The sequence below is a fragment of the Geotrypetes seraphini genome, chromosome 7 (assembly GCF_902459505.1).
Source record: "Geotrypetes seraphini chromosome 7, aGeoSer1.1, whole genome shotgun sequence".
In the NCBI taxonomy this organism is placed as follows: domain Eukaryota; kingdom Metazoa; phylum Chordata; class Amphibia; order Gymnophiona; family Dermophiidae; genus Geotrypetes; species Geotrypetes seraphini.
In genome coordinates, this window is record NC_047090.1 from 46,495,415 (window position 1) to 46,518,719 (window position 23,305).

Consider the following 23,305-nt stretch of genomic DNA (forward strand, 5'->3'; position numbering starts at 1 on the left):
AGCTGTATCCAAGCATAGAGCTGTGTTTTAGGGAGACCCCAAGTATCTGACAGCTCTTGAAAGGACATCCATCCCTTGGAATTTGTCAAATCCCCAACTGTCTCAATGCCCCTCTGCCGCCACAGGGGCCAAAGAAAAGATTCAGATTGGATCAAAAACCTCTGATTGTTCCAAATCGGCAGGAGAGCAGATTGTTCCCATCTGTGGGACATGGTGGATTCAAGGACCTGAAGGGCAGATTTATATGACAGAAGAATGTAATCATCTTTATCCCGACGAGACAGAGTGTGGCCAGGCAGGAATTTCATTCGGAACACGCCATACAAGGAATTTTCCATGTCAATCCATCTTGGCTTAACCATATGACTGTTATCAATGTGGCCATGAGTCCATTGTCGGATAATAAAGGCACTGTGGTATTTATAAAAATCAGGGAAATTCACCCCACCTTCTTCCTTTGTCAATTTCAATTTTTTGAGAGCAATACGAGGCTGCTTCTTATTCCATATAAATTGTGTGAGAATAGAGTCCAAGGTGTTGTAGAAGGAGCGAGGCAAAAAGAACGGCAGCATGTTCAATACGTAATTGATTTTTGGAACAATCATCATGCGCACCGACTCTAATCTGCCCCACCATGATAGTTTTAGCGGAGACCAGACTGATGTTGTGTGTCGAGCAATCATTAGTAAGTATTCAATATTGAGTTGAGTAGTTTCTTCTAATGAGGGTCCAAAAAAGACACCTAGGTATTTCATTTTTGTGGCAGACCATTGAACTCCAAACTTTTCCACCTCAGGCTTAACTTCTGGGCAGTTGAGAGGCATGACCAGTGTCTTGCTCATATTCAATTTATATCCGGAGATGTCTGAGTATTGCCGGATCGAAGTCAATAGATGTGGGAACGAAGCAGGAGAAATGTAGAGGAGTATGTCGTCAGCATACGCCGAGATTTTAGTCTGAGTGTCTCTTAGCTTGAACCCTACAATGGATTTATTGTCACGGATCGAAATTAGTAGGGGTTCCAATACCAGATCAAACAGCAAAGGGGATAACGGGCATCCTTGACGAGTGCCACGGGAAGGGTGGAATGTGGATGACAACGTTCCATTTATATATGTTCTTGTAGATGGGAATGAGTAGAGTATTCTGATCTTCTTGATGAAATCTGCAGAGAATCCATACCAATCCAACACTTTAAATAAGAAACCCCATTCGACACGATCAAAGGCCTTCTCTGCATCTAGCCCCACCGCAATAAGGTCTTGGCGGCGGTCCTGAGATTGTGCAATGATGTGTGAAAAAGTTCTTGAGTTGTCCGTGGCGAGCCTCCCATTAATAAAACCACTTTGATCCGAACTGATTAGTTTGGCTATAACACCTTGCAGCCTATTTGAAAGAAGTTTAGCATAAATCTTTGCGTCTACGTTTATGAGAGATAAAGGCCTGTAATTTGAAATAGAGCAAGGATTTTTTTCTGGTTTTGGGAGGACTATGATATGGGCTTCAGTAAATGATCCATGTATTTGACCCGATTCAATGACGGAAAGAAGAAAACGTAGATAGTAAGGGTTAAGCACATCCTGAAATTCTTTATAGAACTCCACAGTAAGCCCATCCGGCCCGGGAGCCTTATTAGATGCCATGGAATTTATCACCTGTGAAAGCTCTGTTAGATTCAAGGGTTCATCCAATTTGATATTATCATCTTGCGTTAATGTAGGATGAGAGAGGTCATCCAGGAATTGTGAGTCAGGCTCATTGTCGACCAGTTCAGAAGTGTATAACGTTTCATAAAAAGATTTGAAAGCTTGAGAGATGTCATTGTTAGTAGTTAAAATGTCTCCATTATCTAATTCAATAGCAGCAATATTCTTTTTTTCCGATCTTTTTTTAAGATAAGAGGCCAGCAAGTGACCACACTTGTTGTTGTCGGCAAAGTATGAGGCAGACTGATGAAACACCGAGTTTGCGGCTTCTTTACTGAGCGTGGAGTTATAGAGAAAACGAGCCTTCGCCAGTCCAATGAGAGTTGTGACATCCGTAGGATTACTTTGATGTTTTGATTCCAATTCCTTGATGTCAGTTTCCAACTGCAGAGAGGTTTCCCTTTGGATCTTCTTTGCATTTGCTGCAAGTGAGATAATAACTCCCCTAATATACGCCTTGAAGGCGTCCCAGCAGGTAATCCAGGAAGTATGTTCCGGTGAGTTAAAGATGAAGTATTCCTCAATAGCCTTGCGTACATTTAGTTTGAATTGATTATCTTGAAGTAAAGAGGAGTTAAAACGCCATTGGCGGTGAAGTGGTTTGTTAGAGTTACATTTGATTTGGATTGAGATGGCACCATGATCTGAAACTGATATGGGTAAAATTTCTGCAGAGGTGATTGAGTCGCATAATGACTTGTTGATTAAAAAGAAATCAATCCGAGAGTAGGACATGTGAGGATTGGAATAGAATGTGTAATCCCTTGCAGAGCCATGAGTGGATCTCCATATGTCTACTAGGTGGAGGTCTGAGATCATATGTTGAAGGGCAAACCACGATTTGGTTTTTTTATATCTATATTGGGAATTTCTATCAATATCCGGGTTCAAAACCATGTTAAAGTCACCTCCCAGTATCAGATGAGAATCAGGATCCTGCAAAACTGATGAGGCAATTCCATGGAAGAAATCAGGATTGTCCATATTTGGACCATACAAGTTAAACAAAGTGAACCTCTGCCCACCATATGTGATGGTAACCTTGACCCATCTTCCCTGTAAATCGTGTGAGGAAGATATGACAGTAAGATCTTGCAAGTTACGGATCAAAATCATAACTCCCCCCTTTTTCTCTATCGCAGGCGATGAGAAAACAGGCATAGCCCACGCTAAGCGTACCTTGTCAGATGCCGCTTTATCCAGATGAGTCTCTTGTAGCATAATGACGTCCGGTTTTAGTTGGTCCAGGTATAGTAGTATTTTTTTCAGTTTGATTGAGTTGTTCAGCCCTTTGGCATTTAAGGAAATACATTTAAGAGACATGAGAAATGACTATATGATTAACAAAAAATTTGATTTTGACCTGTGTTAAAGAGACAACTAGATGATACATTATGAATGAACTGCTGCGCAACCTTGAAGAAAAAAATTTGTTAGCATACTTTATGACCAGCAACTGTGAAGGACCATAATAACTAAAACATGACCTAAAGTCACACAATATAATTCCCATGTGCACTGTGAGAGTGAAAACAGCAGCTAGAAAGGCAAAGCACCCATATAAAGATACAGTAAAAAATCATACATTGAAAGCATGAATGTCAAAGCTGAGTAAAACATTTTTATAACTAGTAAAAGACTCATACATGCAACTGAACTTTAGTGTATTAATACAGACAGCAAGATAACATCACACAGACATGTTTGATGAAGCAGCCGAGCAGCCATAACAGTCAAACCTGATGAATAGGAGTGGGAGACTGCAATTCAATGAATGCGGCCAGATCCTCAGGATTAGTATAATCTTTTGTTTGATTATGGAGAGTAACTCTCATCCTGGCCGGATACAGCATACCAAATTTAGCATTTAGCTGCTTCAGCTGGGGCCGGTATGAGAGCAGTTTTTTTCTGCGTGCTGCAGTGGATTTACTCAGATCTGGCAGAAATAATATGGTGTCACCCTCATGTTTCACAGGGGCTCTAATCTTGGCACGCTGCATGACATCCAGGACATGCTGATAACGAAGGAGCTTAAGGACCACCGGTCGGGGGTAGCGATCATTTGGGTTCTTTGAGGAGGGCACTCTATGGGCCCTTTCAATTTCAAACTCACGTGTAAAAGTAAGGTCTAATATTTTAGGGATCCAATCCTCCAGATATTTGATTAGGTCACGGTCGTGAGCCCCTTCCTTGAGCCCAAGGAGACGGATGTTACAGCGCCGAGATCTATTATTGCTATCTTCCATCTCAGATTCTAAAAGAGCAATTTTTCTGGTCTGAGCTCTCAGCTCAGCCATGTGCAGAGTGGTGGCATCCATCTTAGTTTCCAGAGAGAGAACTCTTGTCTGTAGCTGAGAAAAGTCAGATGTTAAGGTTGTTAGCTTCTCATTTATTTCTTCAGTAGCCGATTTGGTATCAGACACAAGATTTTTCAACTCGCGAAGCTCAGCGAGTATTTCAGCGTTACTTCTGGTTTCGGGACCGGGACCCGGCAACGGTGTTTTTGAGGGCGACGGGGGATCAGGTTTGTGGCGTTTGTTTACCTTTTTGTCCGCCATTCAAGCCCCGAAAATTAGCGATTTCGGTAGATAAGTGTTTAATCTTGCCTGCTCGGTTTTAGTTTTGCGATTTCACTCGCTGTAGCTGTGCTGCTAATCTCGATTCTGCAGTTGGGTGCAGGAGCTTCACAGTCAAGCTGCCATTACACGTGGGCTCAACAGCGCCCCCCCTCCTTTATACCTTTTTTAATTCTGTTATTTCTTTTTTGAGATGCAGTGACCAGAATTGCACCAGGTATTTGAGGTGCGGCCACACCATGGAACATTACAAGGGCATTATAACATTTTCATCTTTGTTTCCATTCCTTTCCTGATAATTCCTAACATTCTATTTCAGGGGTGTCCAATGTCAGTCCTCGAGGGCTGCAATCCAGTCGGGTTTTTAGGATTTCCCCAATGAATATGCATTGAAAGCAGTGCATGCAAATATATCTCATGCATATTCATTGGGGAAATCCTGAAAACCCGACTGGATTGCGGCCCTCGAGGACCGACATTGGACACCCCTGTTCTATTTGCTTTCTTAGCCACCGCCACACACTGAACTGATAGTTTCAATGTATCCTCAATGATGGCACCTAGATTCTTTTCCTGGGCGGTATCTCCTAACATGTAACTATAGTACAGGTTCCTCTTTCCCACTTGCATCACTTTACACTTGCTCACATTAAATATCATGTGCCATTTTGATGTCCAGTCTCACAGTGCAAGAGGACCTTGTGAGGTTGGGACTCGCAAATGTTTCACAATCCTCTTGTGATATAACAACTTTAAACAATTTTGTGTCATTAGCAAATTTAATTATGTCACTTGTTATTCCCATCTCTAGATCATTGATAAATATGTTAACGATCAGCCTTCCTGTGATGATACTTCAGTACCTTTTCCACTTACTGTTTATCACCTTTGTTGTAAGGACCCTACAGTTACATCGCATTATTGTCCATAGCGAACATACCTATATTGACAAAGATAGTTGAATCTATTGTTGTCAAACAATTTTCAACATATTTAGATAAATTTTCAATTCTACTGTCGGATCAGCATGGATTCCGCCCTAACTTTAGCACTGAAACCTTACTGATTTACCTAATCTCCAATATCCAAAGTATACTTTCTCAAAATCGTTGTGCAATAGTACTACAATTTGATCTTTCAGCAGCTTTTGATGTGGTTCATCATGATATCCTGATACAATTGCTGTCTGATATTGGTTTAGCCCATGAAGTACTGAGTTGGTTTAAAGGTTTTCTAACCACGAGAGCTTATTGGGTACATGCTGAGGGTAATTTTTCCTTTGTATGAAAATCAATTTGTGGTGTTCCACAGGGATCCCCTTTGTCCCCTCTTCTTTTTAATATATATATGACTACTTTAAAGAAACTTAAGTTAATAAGCTCCGAAACAATTTACACATATGCAGATGATATCTTCATCTGACTGAAGGTAGGCCCAGCATTGACTAACTTAATATCTAATGTTAATTCATGCATTTTGAGACTTCAAGACTGGGCTACCTCCGTTCAGATGAAGCTTAATGCTGCAAAGACCAAATTATTGTTGCTCGGTCATAAACCTGATTTTCTCCCTCTTTCTCCCTGTTATCTGGATACCACTTGAAAATTGAATTTTCCTCTAAAATATTAGGTTTTGTGCTCAATTATTCACTTTCATTACAATCTCAGGTCAATAATTTAGTTTAAAATTGCTTTCTCAATCTTCATATGTTGAGAAGGGTACAACATTTCTTTTACCAACATCATTTTGCTGCATTGGTGCAAGCGTTAGTATTGGCACAGTTGGATTATTGCAACTCTTTATATGCCTGTCTGAGCAAGGGTAATTTAAAGAGATTGCAATTAGTCCAAAACAAGGCAGCAAGATTGATCTTTGAAAAAAAGAAATTTGAGCATGTTTCTCCTTTATTGAGAGTGCTCCATTGGCTGCCAGTTCATTTCAGAATTACTGTAAATTCAAATACGCCAGTATAATTTTTAAATTAATTTATTTCTCTCCTTTTGATTATTGAAGTATAAGGGGGGAGGGGGGAGGAATGTATATATAAAATTACAGTATATGATTATATTGGAAGAAGGATGGGAGGGCGAAGTTATAGTTTGATTTCAGTGAATATATGATTAATAAGTATTATTATAGCGTATATGATTGTATAATGAATTACTTGTTGAAAGTTTTAAAATGAATAAAGCAATTTTTTAAAAAACCCCCCAAAAAACCATGGGATTTTCACACCACTAGTAACTGTTTCTCTGAATTCTTCATGAGCTGCAACTTCAAGACTGTCCCAAATATTTAAGCTTTATTTCCCTTCTGTCAAGGGTGTTAAAACCATGGGATATCTCTCTTGATCCTTTACATATATTTTTGAAACTATTTGGAATGCACTTCCTTATGAAAATAGATCTTTTATATCACTTTATTTATTTAGGAAATCAGTGAAAACTTATTTTTTCCAACAAGCCTTAGATAATATAAAACTGATCTTATCTAGTATTATAGTAAGCAAATAGATTTGATTTCTTCTTTGTCCTATTATTATCCTTACTAGTGTTTAAGCCCGCTACATTAACGGGTGCTAGAATATATGGCTGGCTGTCTTTCTTTATTTATGTCTCTCTCCCTGCTCCTGTCTCTTTCTTCCTTTCTTTCTGTCTCTCTCCCTCCTGCAATTTTTCTCTCTCTCCCCCTGGCACCCTTTGTCTGTCTGTCTTTCTTTCTGTCTCTCTTTGGTCCCCTGTCTGTCTTTATTTTTGTCTGTCTCTCTCCCTAGTCTCCTTTGTCTGTCTGTATTTCGTTCTGTGTCTCCCCCCCACCCCACTTTCCTTTGCAGAAGCAGCAGTGATATTTTCCTTCCCCTCCAGATCCCTGTGAAGTAGTAGCAGCATTTCCCCCCACCCACCCCCCATTCCCTTCTCTTCCCCCCCCACCACTTTCCTTTGCATAAGCAGCAGCGTTATTTCCCTTCCCCTCCAGGTCCTTGCTGAGTAGTAGAAGCATTTTCCCTCACCCCCCATTCCCTTCTCTTACCGTGAGCTGCCCTGCTCCGTTCGGCCCCTCCCCCTTCCCTTCCCGCGTGCTGGCCTGCTGCTGCTGAAGGTTTTTTTCGGCGACTCCTCCTGTTAAAATTCTAATCCTGTTAAAACTCCCCCCCCCCTTCCCGCAACCGCTCCTGTTCAAAGCGGCCTGCTGAGGTTCGCGGCCGGCTGTAACGAATCTCGCAGGCCGCTCTCCAACTCGGTAGCATGTTCCCTCTGACGCGATCACGTCAGAGGGAACGTGCTACCATGTGGAGAGCGGCCTGAGAGGTTCGCTACAGCCGGCCACGAACCTCAGCAGGCCGCTTTGAACAGAAGCGGTAGCGGCTGTTGCGGGAGGATGGGGGGGGTGGGGGAGTCGTTGACGTGCAGGCCGCTGTGAACAGGAGCGGCGGCAGGACCATGAGGCGGGAGTGAGCTGTTCGGCTTCCCCTATCTGGGGAAACCGCCGTGCCCAGGAGAGCCGGGAGTGAGTTTTTCGACTTCCCCTATTTGGGGAAACCGCTGTGCCGAACTCATCTGCGCGTCGGGAGTGAGTTGTTCGACTTCCCCTATCTGGGGAAACCGCCGTGCCGAAACCGCCGTGCCGAACTCAGCTGCGCGTGGGGCCGTAGTAAGCACGGGGCATGCTGCACTCTTGGCGGCCACGGACATACGGATCATGGAAGCACGCCGATAAGAATGCGCATGCGCCGCCTACGGTTATATTATATAGATATAGTATAATATAATATAAACTGAGTCGAGACCCAAATTTTGGGGATGACTCAGTATATAAATTTAAGCCCTTATGGCTTCAGGTGTCACTTATATGGCAGTAATAGTAGGATTTTGGTGGCCTCACACTTTCCACCATAAATGTAGTGGCTAGAGTGGCATATGTACTTTGGATCCTCCTTTCTATGGCTCACTAGCCCTCTCACCAGGCTACTTAAAACACCTTTGTGATGCTCAATAGAGAATGACACGGTGACAAAATTCATCACCGTTCTCGTCCCCGCGGATAACCGCGGGAAACCATCTTCATGTCATTTTTAAGGAGAGAGGGAAGAATCAGAGTATAATTGGGCACAACCACTGACCCGCAAGCTTTGCTTTGAAGAATGCTGGTGTAGAAGGACTGAGGTTGAGATAGACACTAAAGAATGACAGTCTTTAGTATCCAGATATTGCAATGTCATAATGCCTCATGCCACCAATGCCTAAGAGCCAATCACATCAGTGATGTCACAATGGCTTCATTATCCTTGGCTCACATAAAAATCAGAGTATGAATGGCCACAACCACTGACCCGCAAGCTTTGCTTTGAAGAATGCTGGTGTAGAAGGATTGAGATTGAAATAGACACTAGAAAATGACATGGGATTATTTCCCCCGGTTATCTGCGGGGACGGGGACGGTGATGAATTTTGTCACTGTGTCATTCTCTAATGCTCAACTAGATTGTAGAGAGGGTATGTACTGTTTCATTCAGATTTTCAGGAGGTGGGAGGGGTTTAGTGACCACTGGGATAGTATGTGGGGTCTTAACTTAATCTCTCCAGTGGTCATCTGGTCAGTTTGGGTACCTTTTTGGCACGTAGACACTTTTAAAACAGGTCTATCTCAAAATGTCTAAGGGCTCCTTTTATCAAGGTGCAGTAGGCGGTTAATGCGCGGAATACCGCGTGTTCAACCGCCTGCCGCGCTAGTCGCTGACGCCCCCATTGACAAGGCGTTAGTTTTTTGGCTTGCCGCAAGGGTTAGCACGTGATGAAATGTCCGACGCGCTAACCCCCGTAGCACACCTTGATAAAAGGAGCCCTAAGTTCCATCCAGGACATCTTGGGAAAGGTTCAATTATTATCGCAAAACATCCAAATCTAAGCCCATCCAGAACATGCCTCCAACATGTCCCCTTGTTTTGGATGCACAGCAGCTAGGATGTCTCGCAAGACATCCAGAAAATGGTTTCAAAAAGCGGCACTTGGACGTTTTAGTGAGAAAAACATCCACATGCCAATTTTTTGCTGTTTTTTTGGATGTTTTAGTGTTTTGAAAATGCCCCTAGCTGTCTCTCTAAGCCTGGAGAGCTTCAGTATAATAGGAGAGAAAATGGCTACCTCGACTTCTCATGGCAGCTCAGGGGACTTCTTCCCACACCTTAGGAAGGGGTGGTCAGCTGGGGGGGAGGTAGGTGGCATTCATGAGGGGAAGGGCATGGGGGCTTTTTAAGATAAATAAAGCTATTGCAGGCCTTGTTCCAATATTTATCCAGAGTCCACATAAACTTCAGGTGGCCCAGCACTGAATGTCGGTTTATAATGTAGCTGTTGAAGATCAATACTTTAAAAAAAAAACGCTCACCACCACCAGCTGAATATCAGGGAGGGGGGTCCTAATGCCAGTTATGTTACCAATTTACTTTATTTGTTTTCAATAAACTCTGGACAATATATGTAAATGTCTTGCAATCCATCTAGGGTACATGGTTCAGGTTCAGCCAATCTAAAGTATGGCAATATAAAAATGCATCGATTCCTCTGCAATGAATATTTAAATTGTAGATCGCTTTGACATGTATATGAATTGTGGTGCCTCAAGACTGTGAATAAACAATAAGCAGTATGGATACTTAGAAATAAAGATCAACAAAAGCAGGAAAAAACAGACCCAAAACAAAATAAAAAGGTAGGATTTTAGGTGAGATAGGAATATGGCAAAAGAGGAAGATGACACATCAACTCAAGAAGATTTTTCCAGGCATACAGTACAATGAGGTGGAAGTTGAAACTTAGGACAAACGTACCCAAGAATTTAGTGCTAGAATGCACAGTTTGAAAATTGCCCTCAGGTAAAGTAATCTTGCCCTTGCTTCATAAGGGAAGTATTATATGCTGAATGCTTGCCAAGAAATATATTATTAGTCCAATAAAAACATATTACTTTATTTTTTGTGTGCATGGGCCTTTATTTCCATGAGTTCAAGCAAACCGAGATGGAAATGCAACTTTCCAGAAAAATTAGTAAAGTTTATAAGTTCAAATACCACAAATAGAATAAAGCTGGTTTACAACTTTGTATGGAAACTTTGGATAATCCTTATTCATGCTTTGATGTCATTTTTCTTTAAATAATAGCAGACCATGAATAAAAACTTAAATTAATCAATATGTGTTATTTTGTTTCTCCTCCACTTTCAACAAGGTTTATTATTTTCAAGTGTATAACTCTTGTTTCTCTCTGTGAACTGAGAGTTGGCATTTTTTCACTTAATAGGTTTCTGAGTTACAATATTTCATATTTGTTCATTATTGTATGAATTTCCCTGCTTTTGTGATTAATTGCTTCTTGTAGATCTAAGAAGTAGTTTTTTAAAAAAGTTAACAAAAAAAGAATCAATAAAAAGATAGAATGATCAAAGAAGGGCAGGAGGGAAGCACTCATCTGAGACCTGCTAATATTAGTTTAACAAGCCCTCAAATTATAAACACTAACCCCCCTTTTCCAAAACCATTGCATGGTTTTTAGTGCCAGCCGTGGTGATAACAGCTCCAATGCGCATATGAACATTAGAACTGTTACTGCCACAGCCGGCACTAAAAACCGCACTATGGTTTTATTAAAGGGGGTAAGTTCTACTCTGCAGCATTTCTCGTTCAAGGTGACACTTTAAATCACAGTGGAACTCAAGATCTAAAAAAAACCAATACAGGTCCATGCCATATAACATCTACATCTGAAAACAACACATTTTTGGTTGTAGGCATTTGCCCCTACTCCACCCCAGACCCACCCAAGCTCTGCCCCTGACTCCTCCCCCATAATAATAGTACTAATTGTAATACAATTTCTTCTATCCATTTTTCATATACACACAATATAATCTTATTAATACACTAGTCGTTAAGCCCGTTACATTAACGGGTGCTAGAATTTATGTCTGTCTGTATTTTTCTTTCTGTCTCTTTCCTCCCTCCATTTCCCTGTGTAGCGCTGTCTCTGCTTTCTTCCTCAGTCTGCACTCTCAAGCTGTAACATTACTGCTTAGCTTTTTCTCCCTGCAAGCATCTCTGCTCTCTTTCTCATCCCCATTCTCTTTGCTATTTTTCTCTTCTTGCAGGGGTCTCTGCTCTCCTTTCTCTATATGTTCCTGATTCCTGCAAACTTCTGTTTTCTCTGTATGCGCTTGATCCTGTGTTTCCCTGTAGGTGTCTTTTCCCTTTTTTTTTTTTTTTTTATTCCTTTTTCATGTATGGTTGATTTATTAAAAGTTTTTTTATTTTTCCTATTTGTTGCATGCCTGTCTCCTTGGCCGCTGTATGTTTCTAATTTTTTGCTTTGTGTGTTTGTTTGTGTTTTTTTGCTGATTGTCTACTTGGTCGCTGTCAGTCTGTCTGTCTCATTGGCTGCTGTATGTCTGTATGCCTTTTTTTCAGTCTAACTCCTTGGCCACTGTATGTCTGGAAGGTTTTTTTTTCCTGAATTTATCCTTGGGCATTGTAATTTTTGTTTTTTTCTGTTTGTCTCCTTGGCTGTTTGTATTTTTTTGCTGTCTCTCTGTCTGTCTACTTGGACGCTGTATGTAAGTATGTCTGTCTCCTTGGCTGCTGTATGTCTGTTTGTCATTTTTTTTCCTGTGTCTCTCTCTCCTTGTCCTCTGTGTTTTGTTATTTTTTCAATCTGTCTCTTTAGCCCCCTGTCCTTCTGTGAGTGTCTGTGTCACTCTCTCTCCTTGTCCTCTGTGTTTTGTTATTTTTTCAATCTGTGTCTTTAGCCCCCTGTCCTTCTGTGACTGTCTGTGTGTCTCTCTCTACTTGTGCACTGTTTGTTTGTTTTTTTCAATCTCTCTTTAGCTCCTGATCCCCTCTCACTGACCCTTGCGCGACTGCATGTAATTCCGGTTAGGTTTCCATGGCAACCCTGCTCGCGGGTCTGTGAGTGTAGGGCCGTTTTGTCGGGTCTGGCGGCGCCGGGTTGGGAAGAGTCCTGGCTCCTTTTTTGGTTTGGGCCCGTGCAGAGGGGCTCAACAGCGCACAACCACCTTTCCTTCCCTCCCTCCATCAGGTGTAGTGCAGCTCCACCAATGTTAAAAGCAGCCGCGTCGAAATCGGAGCCCTGCCACTGCCGTAGCACTTTCCCCTCTGCCTTGGTCCCGCCCCTTCTCTGACATATGGGACCGCGGCAGAGGGAACTTGTTACGGTGGCTGCAGGGCTCCAATTTCAAAGCAGCTGCTTTTAACATAGGCGGAGCTGAACTGTACCTGATGGAGGAAGGGAAGGAACGGTGGGGCAAATTTGGTCAACGGCAGGAATTGTTTGGCGGACCAAGCACCGTGAAACCGTGAAGAAGGCCGCCGCAGCCTCGCAGCTAGGTAGGGGGACAACAATGGCGCTTATGCTCAAGCCCCCGCCGCAGCTCCTCTCTCGATCCTGGTGCGGTTTGAGAGAGGATTTGTGGCGGCGGCTTGAGCATAAGCGCGATTGTTGTCCAAGTTGCCGAGTTTGGTGACGTAAACCCGCGCATGCGCACTAAAAAAAAACGGGACGGATCAGGGAACACGTTTTTTTTAGTGCGCATGCGCGTCCTACCATTTTATTATATTAGATAATGGTGACCACAAAATCAAAAAAACACAAAGCACACTGTATGCAGAGAAAATGTTAATTATCATTTATATTCATTTTTTTTTCCAACAAGGTCTACACAGATGACTTTAAAATATGCAATGTTACTTCAGTAACAACTATAGAAAAATAGACAAATATAGTGCAAAATATAGACAGCAGATATAAATTCTCAAAATGGACACATTTTGATTACTAAATTGAAAATAAAATCATTTTTCCTACCTTTGTTGTCTGGTGATTTCATGAGTCTCTGGTTACACTTCCTTCTGACTGTGCATCCAATATTTCTTTCTTTCTGTCTCCTGCATGCTTCCTCTCCTCCAGACCTCATTCCATTACCCAACCAACATCTCTCTCTGTCCCTCCATGAGTCCAACTTTTCTTTCTCTCTCCTCTGCCCCACTGGCAACAAGTCTCCTTCTCTCTCTCTCACTGTCCATCTGTCTTGAGATCTCGAGGCATCTCTCCTACCCCCTCTACTGCCACATTCAACATTTCTCCCTCTTTCATCCCCCAGATCATGTGCAGCATTTTTCACCACTGCCCACCAGCCCCATGCCCATTTATCCTTCTATCACACCTCTCCAACACCATGCCACATCTCTCCCTCCATCACTATGTCCAACATTCCTCCCCCTTGCATCCCATTCAATCTGTCCCTCTGGTCCCTCTCCATCACCATATCCAACATTTCTTCTTCTCATCCTCCTATTCCCCATACATCTCTACTTCTTTCCTCTCTCTCTCTCCATGCCCAATTTTCCTTTCTTCCTTTCCCCATGTGCACCATCTCTCACTCATAGTCATGCCCAAAAATTCTCCCTTTCTATTTCCTCCCCCAATGTCCCAAGTTAGTGCCCTCTTCCTCTTTCCATTCTGTGTCCCATGTTCAAGCCCCCCTTTCTTTCTGTGTTGAGTTCATGCCCCCATCCCCTTCACTGCCTTCCAGCCTTTGTCCCAAAATTAAGTTGCACTGCCGGGGATCCCAGCCTGCCCCCTCCCCTCCTCTGAAGCTGACCCATCAACAGAAGCTGTCGGGGATCCCTGCCTGACTCCTCCCCTCCCCTGAAGCCAACCTGTCCACAGAAGCTGCTGGGGATCCCTGCCCGACTGCCTGCCTGTCGTCTGCCAGCCCGCCCCATCACCCCCCACCCCCGAAGTCATTCCTGTTACTTTGTTGGAGCTAGACCCAACTCCATCCTCTCCCAGCAACAACTCCATGCAGGGACAGCATGTGCAGCCATTTACACACTGCACCTGTTGGCCTACAATCCTTCCTTCTGACGTCAATTCTGATGTTGGAGAGAAGGTTGGGGGTCAGATACTCCGCGTGTGAGTCGCTGCCTACGTCCCTGCACAGAGTTGCTGCTGGAAGAGGCTGTAGCGAGACTGACTCCAACAAAAGTAACAGGGACAACTTTGGGGGTGGGGGGTGGTGTGGTGGGCATTTAGACAGGCAGGGAAGGATTACCGGCAGTGGCTTCAGCAGCGGGCGGACAGGGAAGGTTCCCCAGCAGCGGTGGCCAGGCCACGTACCCCTAAGGGTACATGTACCGCGTGTTGAGAAACACTGTCTTATTGCATTTTCATTTGGGGTTTTGCAAATTATATTTCAATTTTTAAATTAAAGGAAGGGGGGGGCAGTTAATCTTTTTCTCCTTTCATCTTTGTTCACTGTTTGGTTGATGATACCTTTGTAATAGTAGCCTTCTTCCTTCCCTCTTCAAGCAGGGGTAGAGAACTCCAGTCCTCGAGAGCCATATTCCAGTCGTGTTTTCAGGATTTCCCCAATGAATATGCATGAGATCTATTTGCATGCACTGCTTTCAATGCATATTCATTGGGGCAATCCTGAAAACCTGACTGGAATACGGCTCTCAAGGACCGGAGTTCCCTACCCATGGAATATAGGATCCAGCCCTGGACCTCTTGCGTTAGTGCACACAGTATTATAACCTGAACCATGGGGACAATACAAGCTTTTAAAAGATTAGGACCACTCCTTGTGACCCTGGGCAAGTCACTCAATCCCCCATTGCTTCAGGTACATTAGATAGAGAGTGAGCCCACCAGGACAGATAGGGAAAAATGCTTGAGTACCTAAATGTAAACAACTTAGGTTATAAGTGATATGTAAATACTTAAAATAAAATAAAAAAAATTAAAAAGATGGTTATTGGTTAGGAACTATGGAGAACTCCTATATTTAGATATCATGGATTGGAATGCTATGTCAGTACAGACAAAGAATGGAGAAGAAAAAACTGGAACTCTAGAAGTTTCATGAAATGATATTTACATTTAATTTTAAGATGCCTAAGGCAAGCACTCTAGACAATTTCATATATCTTTGGATACAGACCACACCTTTGTAAGCAGGTGCTCAAGGTGAGTTAAATTCAGGTATACTAGATATTTCTCTGTCCTTGGATGACTTGCAATCTAATTTTTTTTGTATCAGAGGCAGCAGAAGGTTATGTAACTTGCCCAACATCACAAGGAGCATCTGCAGGATTTGAACTGGGCTTCCCCAATTGATAACCTGTTACTCTAACCACTAGGCTACTGCTTCACTTAATAGCCATTTTGATTTAATAGTCAAAAATATAATGTACCGTCAAATTTATATTAAGGAACTTCATGAAGGAGGACTATGTGTCCTGAACAACTAATAAATCAGAATGTCTACAGTATGTACTGTACAGTATCCTGGTTAGTTTAGCAAAAGATATCACATTGTCCAACAAACCCACATGATCCTAAGGACATGTGGGTTTGTTGGACAATGTGATATCTTTTGCTAAACTAACCAGGATACTGTACAGTACATACTGTAGCAGTAGCTATTAATATACTCTCTCATAAACTCATTGTAAAATAAGCCACTAACTGTGATATAAAAGTTCTTTCCATGAGAAATCTAATACCAGTATATCAGATTTATAAAACGTTGCTTTTTATTCATGTCACAAAGACTGAAAGAAGCAGGAAATCCAAGCAAGGATTTTAAGACAAAGATAAATGCACAGAGCACATTGTTTTGTAGCTGATATCAACTCCCTGTCCCCCTTTTTATAGATATACTCCTTTTATGGCAAAGAAATCTAAGCACAGGCATCAGGAAAATTAGCACTGTAAAAGTCAATATTTCATTTAATCAGTTACATCTAAGAAAGATGTCAGCTTAGTATGATAGTAACATAGTAAATGACGGCAAAAGACCCGAACGGTCCATTCAGTTTGTTAAAAGTGTCAGCTTGACTATCGCCAATATTTCCTAACTCCCAATGTTTTCAAAATTATATGTTGTGAAATTATCTAACGTCTCTGTCCAAAGTGTCTGATATACATGGGAGTCAATGATGCTATACCAGAAAGCACTGGGATCACAATCCAAAGAGAATTGTGGAGAATCAAGATGTGATCACCTGGGATATTCCCATTCTAATTGATAAAAAGCTTGATGCAAGAAAATCAGACATAGACCTAAATTTATTAAAGTGTACTATTGCATCCCCACACACTAGAGCCATTAATGCACCTTATTCACCTCGTCTATTTGACCCAATGAGACCTATTTGCTAATAATGTATGTTAATTCTGCTACTGCACATTAACATGGTAGCATATTTTAGTAAATCAAGACCACAGTGAGAAACATAGAAAAACATAGAAATAGACAGCAGATAAGGGCCACGACCCATCTAGTCTGCCCACTCCAATGACCCTCCCCTATCTTTCTCTGTGAATAGATCCCATGTGTCTATCCCATTGGCCTTAAAATCAGGCATGCTGCTGGCCTCAATAACCTGAAGTGGAAGACTATTCCAGCGATCAACCACCCTTTCAGTGAAAAAGAATTTCCTGGTGTCCCCGTTCAGTTTCCCGCCCCTGATTTTCCACGGATGCCCCCTTGTTGCTGCGGGACCCTTGAAAAAGAAGATAATCTTCTTCCACCTCGATGCGGCCCGTGAGATACTTGAATGTCTCGATCATGTCACCCCTCGCTCTGCGTTCCTCAAGTGAGTACAGCTGCAACTTATCCAGCCATTCCTCGTACGGAAGATCCTTGAGTCCCGAGACCATCCGGGTGGCCATTCTCTGGACCGACTCCAGTCTCAGCACATCCTTACGGTAATGCGGCCTCCAGAATTGCACACAGTATTCCAGGACAAAAATATGTATGGATTGATAATTAAGGTGTTAGTGCCAAATGGCTATTGTCACCTAATGGGGTTATGAGAATGCTGCAGGAATGTCCAGCAGGTGGCAGCACAAAATCTGGTGTGTCTCCTAGACGGGTGAGACTCTACAGTGCAGTCAGCACAAACCGCTGACTCAAGTTGATGGAGTAAAAATCATAACCAAGGCAAACAACACTCGGGACATTGCAGAATTGTTGTGCAAACAAATATAGACCTTTAATTCCAGCTTAGGTCAAACCAAAACATTAAAGCTTTCTTTCCCTGGAGCAAACTTTAGTCACATCAAAAGGAAAAATATTCAGAAGTAAAGCACAGTTCATTCACTTTTACTCCAGTAACAAAAGAAGGAAATAAAACCCTATACCAAACAGCTTCCTTGTAGAAACCAGGTAAGTGCTTTTGCTCTATTACTGAACCTATGATGTCCTGGAGTCTTTCTGCACAGTTCCAAACTTTTATGGGGAAAAATAACTTCCGCCCCTTTCCAGAGACCTGAACTTGAACAGCATAGTGCTTATCTTCACCAGGCTCTTATGCTTGCAAAAAGAATAGCAAACTCATATCCACCCCAATGTCAGTTTTTATTATCAAGTTCATAACCATTCACTTTTCATTGTCTGCTTGGACTCAGGCCTCATCCCAGTTCAGGGAACTGGAAGGCAGAATTACTGGGTTCACTGAATTCAACAAAGCTTTTAGAAAGTAACCCACAATACCCACCCGGGATCTTTAGTGAACCCTGCCCCCAATTCTGGAGTTCATTCACTAGCCAAGGATGGCATAAACCAACTCAGAAAGTCTCAAAGCAAGTCCAAAAAATGAAAAATAAAAAAAATCCATTCACTTTTCCACCCAGTTTCAGTTAGCCAGCCAGGTTGTCTCAGCTGGTGCACAGCTAAGCAATCCCAGCCTGTGCTCAAGTCTCAGCATTGCTTATTACACAGTTCTTTATGCAACCCCCCCCACAAAAACAAAACCATTCCTTTTAAGCCTATCCTTCAGACAACCTGCTTTCCTGTGGCAGCTTTCTACTAAGCACACTACCTTTAAACACAGATAAGCTCAACAGAGAGAGAGAAAAACAATAAAAACCATCATTGGCAGGAAATTGCCAAACTCACATCCACCAATTCAGGAATCTCTGGTTCAGGAACACAGACCTCTCCAAGTTCCATGCTCTCTCCTGGACTTTACAGCTCCGCTGCACTCAGTGGATTAGGGTTCTCCCATTCCATAGGCTCCTGTTCTGTGCCTTGTCCTTACCTCTTCGGCTGCCTGCCTTGCAGTGTTTGAAAGCTGCTTAAGTTTAGTGAGACCACACCCTGACCTATGTGGCTGGGGCACAGGTTTGTGTGCTCTATGCTTCCCTCTCAATTCACTGCGAAGAGAACTGATCAGCATTTCTATCTGTGTGTCATACTCTTCCTGATAGTCAGCTCTGGGTCCTGCAGTCTCTGTGACTCTTTGTTTGGGTTCCTTCCTGCCCTTAGGAGTGGCTCTAGTGCAAGATGACCAGTGACAGTTCCTGTGCTGGGGCTGGAAATGTCACACTATTCTGCAAATTGGGTAGAGAGATAGAACACAGTGGCACAGTAATTGATGGCATGGTCTATCTAGTCTGCCCGTAAAAGGTGGACACACCTGTGCCTGCCATTCTATGTGGGCCCCAGTCACCCATGCTTAAACACTAGTTGTCAAGTCTCCACCATGCCAAGCATATAGTCAGTCAAACATGATATGGGGATATGTGGTTATAACCAAGGTTCCAAATATTACTGACAGTATTCAACTTAATGGTCAAGATGTCTTCCCCTCCCCCGCCCCACCCGAGTTGCACAGCACCTTGACTTGCAGCACATGTCAACAAAGTGATCTACAGCACTGGAGTTGCCAAACTTCGCTTGTCTTTTGCCATTTGTGGGATACAGACTGAAGAAGTCTGTCTGGCATCGGCCTCACTTCCCACCACTCCTGCACAAGATAACACCTCGACAGCCATGTTGTGCTTCCATCTTCTTTCTATTTAGACATCCCCTCTGTCTATCTCACCTACAAATAACTATTTCTTGATGTTATTCCTAAGTCCTCCTACACACCTGCAATCTCTATTCATGTCCTCTTGTTCTACCAGCCCTACATCTCTGGACGATGTTTGTTTAAATATTAATACCGTTCAAGGGCTTAAATGTCTGTATTATATCTCCTCTCTTTTTCCTTTTCTCTAGTATATACTTATTCAAGTCCTTTCTTCTCATATATCTTATTTATTTACTTACTTTTTATGTATTTTATACATTTCTTTCTCTTCTTGTGTGGTGGAATGATGTGTGGTGGAATGATGTGTTTTCCTTTTCTTTTCATTATTGGTGTTCTTTTCCTTTTCATTTATAACATTTGGATTTTATTGTATGCCACTGTTATCCTGACAGGCCAAGTGATAAATCAATTTTGTTAAAAAATAAAATATAAACTGTTAAAAACTGTATCCTTCTGTGCCTTCATTTTGGCAGAAAAACCACAGGACAGATTTACATTGATGAAATAATGAGTGTGTGAGTGTATATGTGGATTACAAATATGAAAAAAAAGAGTTTGCCAATACTAAAAGAAGCGAAGATGTGATGGGATTAATATTCAGAACCACTAATGAGGACAACAAGAAATACCAACCATATAAGTGGCTTTGGTTAAATTTTACTAACTGCCAAATGGATAAATTGAGTCTATATAAGTAAATATATGACCATTGTTTATCTATATAGTGCAGGGGTCTCAAAGTCCCTCCTCGAAGGCTGCAATCCAGTCGGGTTATCAGGATTTCCCCAATGAATATGCATTGAAAGCAGTGCATGCATATTCATAGATCTCATGCATATTCATTGGGGAAATCCTGAAAACCTGACTGGATTGCTGCCCTTGAGGAGGGACTTTGAGACCCCCAATATAGTGATAGTTAGGGCCAGGGCATTTTGAGGGTAAGATTTTATACCAAGAGCAGTGAAATTCAGCCCTTATCCATACAACATACGCATATGCCCACAGTAATAACAGATATAATTTTATTATAGATAAGTTATCTTAACAAAGTTATATGTGTACAGTATATTTGTATTTGGAGCTATAAACACACCAACTCAGATATATTTCAATAGAAGACAGAAATAGCTCAAAGAAGGCTCAGTTGGAAGGTTCCTGGAGAAGTTTCAAATAGGGAAAACTGTGAATACTATGGAAAAACATGGTGGATAATTAATGTAAAACATCATTCATCATTCAGGTGTCTATTTTAGAAGCTCTATGTGTGTCTTAGATGTGCATAAATAGGCATTTAAATGTGTGCTGTATATTGTCAATTTTTACAAAGTTGGTATATACTGTATGTATATATTGTGACCGGGCCGGTTCCTATGTTGGTGGGGAGCCGGGCCCGGACCGCAGGTAAATTTAATGTAGCGCCTTTTATATGGCTGGTGAAAATGAAAACGGATCTTCTGGGACCTGGGTTCAAGTTTATTAAAGTTTTTCAAAGGAAATTTAGCTTGAAACAATCAGCTTTGCACATTCTGAAAATCCAGACACCACTCAAGTGCAAAGAAAAAAACCACAAAAGTTTGACTTTCAAGTTTTCTGCTGAATGCTTCTGGTTGGGGAAGCCGTTCCCCGCAGAAAAACCAAATTAATTCCTTTCCTTTCTGGACTCCGGAAAGGCACCTTAAAGTTTCTGGGAATGATTACTTTCCTCTTAGAGAGGTTTGTTTCTGCCCTCCTCTAGCCAGGCTTGTGTTCAGGATTCTTAATCCTGGACTGGATTCTTGGGGAAAGACAACATGAACCCTCAGTTGCACTCTCCTCCTATCTCCATGTCCTCTCCATGTTCACCTTCTTCAATAAGACTGTTCATATCACAATCAATAGTTTCCTGGCCCCAACTATTCCTCCACCCAGTAACCTCAGGCACTCTTCCCCAATTATCTCCTTGCCTGTGAGTTAATTCAGTACTAACCGGGCCTGCTTTTGGCCAGTCTCTGGAATCCCCTTTACAGGGTTGGTCTGCCACGGTGAGATACCTCCATGGGTTCTCTATCCCCTTCCTGCTCGGTTGTCTCCAGGATGGGGTGCGGGCTTGAGGCACCCCTCCTCCCTGGTAGCTGCAAGCTTTCCTCACTGCACGCTGATTAGGAGTAGCTTCACCTGTGCCTCCAGGTTGCCTCCTGCTAACCTGTATGAGTGGCTTTTTAGCTTGTCTTTCTTGAGTGCTAGCCCCACCCCCTCCTGGGTTGGACTTTGGTTTCCCAGCCTGAGAAAAGGAGTAATAGGGAGAGTAATTAGTGTCAACTGCCCTCCCCCTCTGGCTCCTGGGCTTTACTACTTCCTGATTTCCCTCTTCCCTTCCTGGCTGTGCCGGCTGGCCCCGTTCCGTGCCAGGTTTTTTTGAGACCAGGACAGGGTGCATGCTTGGTCTTGTAGTTCTTGGCGCTGGGACAGGAGCTTCCCTGTCACAATATATATATCTCAAGTGGTGTATATATAAAAAGGGTCCAATTGTGCTTGATGCAGAAGTAGGGCAGAGCCCAAAAATAATCATGCATTCCTTGTTTCAGAAGAATACATGTCAATGTTCAAAAAAGTTGACTGTTGAGATCTACACTTGTTTCCCAAGATGTCTAGATTTCAGAAAAGTCCTTGTTTTATATAGTGCTCACCCTCTTACTCCCCCCCCCCCCCCAGTGTTTCATGCCTCCCCCTCCCCCCCAAAGCAATACAGGCCAAGGATAGTGGGCTCTGTGACAGTACTGAAAAGCACAGCTGTGAATGTTTCATAGGAGTATAGTTATTTACATGATCTACTGTTAAGGTGTGTTATTTTATGCAGTGATACCTAGTTACTAATAATACATTTTAACATTTGCCCAAATTGATAACTTCCCCTTGAAACCAGTCTTCTAGGAGTAATCCATCTTCATTGTGGCAAATAAGTATAATATACTTAATTCTTTAAAAAAAAAAAGAACCAGGCAGACTCACTTCACTTACGCTGGCTTTTACTAAGTGGTGTTTGAGCATTTTACTGCAGGCTGGCAACGTAAATGCTCTGAAGCTCATAGGAATTCAATGAGCGTTGGAGCATTTACCTCGCTGGCTCATGGTAAATGCTCTAAGGCTGCTTAGTAAAAGGAGCCCTTAATGAGACATCCAAAGATCCAAAAACAACAGTGAAGGAAATGAATTAATATAAATCAACTCTACATAAATGATTAGGTATTGCCAACAATCATTAGCAAATAGCTTGGGGAAAAAGATCCGAGACACCCCTAAAATTCCTTCTACACCATCCAACTGTGTAATCATAAGTCATAAAAAAAATCCCCTATGGAACTTCATAAACAATTATCAAAGGCAGAAACATTAAAGCACCCCAAATGTATCAGGATAATGAAGAATTCATCATGAAATGGAATATGATTATTGAGAAAACAAGGTCTGTCTTAAACATTGAAAAAGAGCATCTTGACGCAGATTTGAAGAAACTGCAAGAGTCAAAAGTTCCTGCTGATTACCAGGGGGCAGAAAAGTTCTCAGCCCAACCGAGACGAGAATGATGTGGATATGGTTCAATCAAAGATCTGAAACAGTATCTAAACACAGAATTTTGTTTCTGCAGATTGGCACTTAACAAAATAAGAAACACTCTTTTCAGCTACAGTGGCAAAATAAAACTCAGAATTTTAGGAAGATGGGCTTGGAACTTTTCAGCAACTCCTTGTATGATATTCAATATGCCAAATTAAAAGAATCTCTACAAAATTCCAGGAGGATATCAGAAAAGTTAAGGTAAAAGAATTGGCTTGTGATGAGAAGGATTATGAAAACATTTTTATTTATTTTAAAAATTTATATACCGTTTAAAACTAAACGGTTTACAAAATTTACATACGTGGTATTTAAAATGAACACAATTATGTTTATCCCTGGATGAACAAGGATTTTTCTTGAAAGAAATCTAGTTAAGCCAGAAGAATTGGCTTTTCAGACCAATCCTCCTCTGATGGGTTGTCTATTAGAAGTAATCAAGGCAATAATTTTTTTTAGATAGAAAACACCAACAACCAGCAAGAGGAAGAGGACTACAGTCTTATGGAGGAGGTTATCTGCGTACCCGATCACAAAT

The 23,305-nt window shown here is 42.0% G+C and overlaps 2 protein-coding genes across 25 annotated transcripts in view; one reads left to right on the plus strand and one right to left on the minus strand.

Annotated features, from left to right (window-relative positions):
- DCP1B (decapping mRNA 1B) overlaps positions 1 to 21,323 on the minus strand; it is a 113,406-nt gene extending 92,083 nt beyond the window's left edge. The window contains exon 1 of one of the 5 annotated variants that reach the window (XM_033951144.1): positions 21,140 to 21,323. Coding sequence is in view for 2 of the 5 variants with exons in the window: in XM_033951140.1 (XP_033807031.1) it covers positions 18,258 to 18,311 (54 nt within the window). In the remaining 3 variants the exon portion in view is untranslated. Of the gene's footprint in view, positions 1 to 18,257; positions 18,384 to 21,139 lie in introns of those variants that run through there. The other 4 variants (XM_033951142.1, XM_033951140.1, XM_033951145.1 and 1 more) reach the window with 4 other exon arrangements.
- The window catches only part of CACNA1C (calcium voltage-gated channel subunit alpha1 C), a 1,333,094-nt gene that overhangs the window by 49,066 nt on the left and 1,260,723 nt on the right, over positions 1 to 23,305 (plus strand). The window lies entirely within an intron of this gene.